General features: G+C 52.2%; 1 protein-coding gene across 1 annotated transcript; it reads right to left on the bottom strand.

Annotated features, from left to right (window-relative positions):
* Positions 1 to 30: 30 nt before the first annotated feature.
* On the bottom strand, positions 31 to 3,379 carry Paf1 (Paf1, RNA polymerase II associated factor, homolog (S. cerevisiae); the record flags this gene model as incomplete). Its single annotated transcript, XM_013037159.1, has 10 exons — positions 31 to 136; positions 1,572 to 1,700; positions 1,790 to 1,906; positions 1,993 to 2,096; positions 2,183 to 2,251; positions 2,329 to 2,434; positions 2,524 to 2,625; positions 2,726 to 2,792; positions 2,884 to 3,005; positions 3,265 to 3,379. Coding segments are annotated over 10 exons (1,037 nt in total), but the record flags the coding sequence as incomplete, so codon positions are not given.
* Between the last annotated feature and the right edge of the window lie 174 nt (positions 3,380 to 3,553).

Below are 3,553 nucleotides of genomic sequence, written 5' to 3'. Positions count from 1 at the left end.
AGGGGGTGGAAGAGGCAGTGATGCTCTTACCTGGGCTTCTAATTCCTTCTCATTCATATCCCGGTGTTTGACCACAAGCAGAGCATTTGTACCCGACTGGACACCAGCCTTGGCGCGGCGTTTACTGAGTCGGACTCTGCAGTAGGCAAATTGCAGGAAGAGGGTGAGGGGTGCACTTAGACACTGCCAGAGAGGTGGGTTCTGATGTGGGGCTCAACAGTGCTCACTCTGGATGAGGCACAGAGGACTGCATATATGGTGTACACACATAAGCGATCCACATTCATTCATATATGTTGACTTGTGAAGCCACCACATAAAGACCAGGAGCTGTTACATGTGCATGTCTGGCTTTTTTTTTTTTTTTTCCGGTCATGGGGCCTGAACTCTGGGCCTGGGCGCTGTCCCTCAGCTCTTCAGCTGAAAGCTAGCACTCTACCACTTGAGCCACAGCGCCACTTCCGGCTTTTTGCTTATGTGGTGAGGAATTGAACTCAGGGCTTCATGCATGCAAGGCAAGCGCTCTACCACTGAGCCACCTTCCCAGCCCCTGGATGTCTGGCTTTTGAGTAATAGGAATTTATGGCCCCAGTGGACCTTTTTACCCTCAATAGAACAAATGGCCATGGACTGAAGATGGGAGGTTGGTACCACCATATGGGTGTGGGCCCCCAGAACCCACTTTGTTGGAATAGAATCTGCAATGTTTATTTGGTCTGGGGGTTTGAACTGTCCCTGAGCTTTTGTGTTCAAGGCTAGCATTCTAGCACTTCAACTTCCAGTTTTCTGGTGGTTCACTGGAGATAGGTGTCTCATGGACTTTCCTGCCCAGGCTGGCTTTGATTCTCAGATCTCAGCCTCCTGAGTAGCTAGGATGACAGGTGTAACTCACCAGTGCCTAGCTTTTGATCTCTAAACAAGTTCAAGTCACACTTGCCAGCTTTTACACCAAGGGCCCCAATACAGCAGATAACTTTCAGCCCTCAGAGGAGTGTGGGTCACATTTTTAAAGTTGGGTATCCAGTGTTTTGCCTTAAAACACATCTAATTTTATATGTTGCCTGCATTAGTACGAGGGAAAGCAGGTATGCGCCCACACAAAAGTATTAAAGGTTTCTACGTTACCTGAAGATTTTCATCCTGGCCTCCCATTTAGCCAGGCCCAGCCCATGCTCATGAAATGCACACCAGCTGCTCTCACAGACACTGCAGCTAGACACCAGTAGCTCATACTTGTCATCCTAGCTACTTAAGAGGCTGAGATATGAGGATCACAGTTCAAAGCCAGCATGGGCAGAAAAGTGTGAGACTTTTCTCCAGTGAAGCACCAAAATCCCAGAAGTGGAGCTGTGGCTTAAGTGGAAGAGTACCAACCTTGAGCAAATAAAGCTAAGGGATAGCACCCAGACCCTGAATTCAAGCCCCAGGATTAACACACACATAACAGACATGGCAACTGCTGAGGAAGAGGTGACACCCAGGGTGGTTCTTCCCTGCCCTGGCCAGACTACGCACCAGCCCTGGGTCCTGAGAAGCCTGGGGCAGGCTGAGCGGAGAGCAGAGGAGAGTACCTGGTCTCCAGTTCGTTGTAATATACCCCATCGCCTTCCCGGAAGATGAAGAAGTAGTTCTCCTCGTAGCCCTTGCTGGCCTTGTTCTTCACGTTCCAATTATACTCGCGTGCTATCTTGTAGTCATACCTGTGGATGAGGCGCAGTTGGCTCAGGGGTCCCCAAGGAGGAAAACAGGATACTTCTCAGTCCTTACCACTCATTCCCACCCCACGCACACATCATCTGGAGCATAGTCCATCTCCTCCTCCTGGTCCCGCTTTCGCTTCTTCAGTGTCTCTTCCACAGGCAGAAAATAGGCCACAAACTGGTTCCCTTCCTCGTCCATCATGCCTCTGGTGGAGAAGGAGCACAGTGGTCAAGGGGGTGTGGGTAGAGGGGGAAGAAGGTGCAGGCCTGGGGAGGTGACAGGATCAGTGACCTGATCATGGCCTGAGACATCATCTCCAATGCGGCAGCACCACTCGTGTCCTTGGGGGCCGGATCAGAATCAAAGATGACCTGAGCGCAGGGGTTGATCCACATCTGGTGGAGTGAAGGCACTGGGGTTAGGCTGGAACTGGCAGGCAGGGGAGGCCATCACTCTGCCTCCTGCCCTGGGCCTGACTGACCTTAAAGTCGGGGAAGACAGGCATGACCTCCACTGGTGTCACTCGGGGCTTGCTGTAATGCTGGGAGATCTGCTGGGAGCAAAAGCAGTGAGGAAAAGCTCCCTCCATGCCTCCCTCTGCCTCCCCATCCTGGTTCCTCAAGTTACCGATTTCTGGGCATCCTCAAAAGTCTTCTCAATGGCTGTGATCTGGCTATCCCTGTCTTTATATATTTCTTCCTCTGTGAACTGTTGCTTCACGGAAACCCCAATCCTAAGAGTGAAGAGAAGGCACTAGGAAGTCTCTGGACACCCCTTAAACTCACCCCTCCTCCCTCCCTCCCCTCCCTGTCTGCAACTTACTTGACCTCAGGCTTCTCATTGGAGATGCCATAGCGATTGAACTCAGTGGAGATGTATTCTGTCTTACGCATCCATGGCACCACCTTGGCATGCTGCTGGGATCTGATGGGAATGCAGGCACCTCAGGACCCCGGTGCAGGATGCCCCCTTAACTGTAGAGCCCATCCAAGCCACACCCAGTGCCCACTGTTTCTCCCTTCACCTCTTTGAGCTGGTAGGAGCCTGGATCTCTTCCTCCAGAAGCTTCTCATCTGCTGGATCCAGGAGCACTAGATCGCAAGGGACAGGAGGACCATGAGGGAGGCCCAGACCTAGCCACTGCTGGCCTAAAGCAGAACCCCCTTCCCTGACCCCACACACCATTGGGGTCGATGCGGTAGGTGTCGGGGTTGATGAGGTCGATGGTGACCCCCAGGTCTGGCTCAGTCAGGAGGTCATGTTTGTGCTGTTTCTCCAAGGAAGTTGCCTTGTACTGGACAAACCTGAGTGGGCAAACATGGTCCTTGGGGTTTCCAAATTTCAGTACTACCTTTCATGCCCCTGCTTCCCAGAAGTTAAGCTTCTGTGGCATTAAGTATTCCCAGTGTTGGGAGCCTTAAGGCTGGTTCACAGTGGGAAGGGACTTGGAGGCTGCTTGCTCCATTCATCATTAGCCCAAGGAGAAAGCCCTCAAAGAGACAAGCAGTCCTTACCTTTAAAGCACTTCTTTAGGAGTTTCCCCATCCTTGACCTTACTCTCACCTGTTCTGGTCGAAGGGGTAGGTGATGAACTTGGGGTCAAAAGGGATGTCAGGAAGGCTATTGCAGTACTTGACTCGGCAGACCACTCCAGACCTAGGAAAACAGTGGCTCCAAACTAGACCCCGGGGCTGGGAAGGTGGCTCAGTGGTAGAGTGCTTGCCTTGCATGCATGAGGCCCTGGGTGTGATTCCTCAGCACCACATAAGCAGAAAAAGCCAGAAGTGGCGCTGTGGCTCAAGTGGTAGAGTGGTAGCCTTGAGCTGAAGAGCTGAGGGACAGTGCCCAGGCC

The sequence above is a fragment of the Dipodomys ordii genome, unplaced genomic scaffold (assembly GCF_000151885.1).
Source record: "Dipodomys ordii isolate 6190 unplaced genomic scaffold, Dord_2.0 Scaffold5787, whole genome shotgun sequence".
Classification (NCBI taxonomy): domain Eukaryota; kingdom Metazoa; phylum Chordata; class Mammalia; order Rodentia; family Heteromyidae; genus Dipodomys; species Dipodomys ordii.
This window is presented reverse-complemented; position numbering and strand designations above follow the sequence as displayed.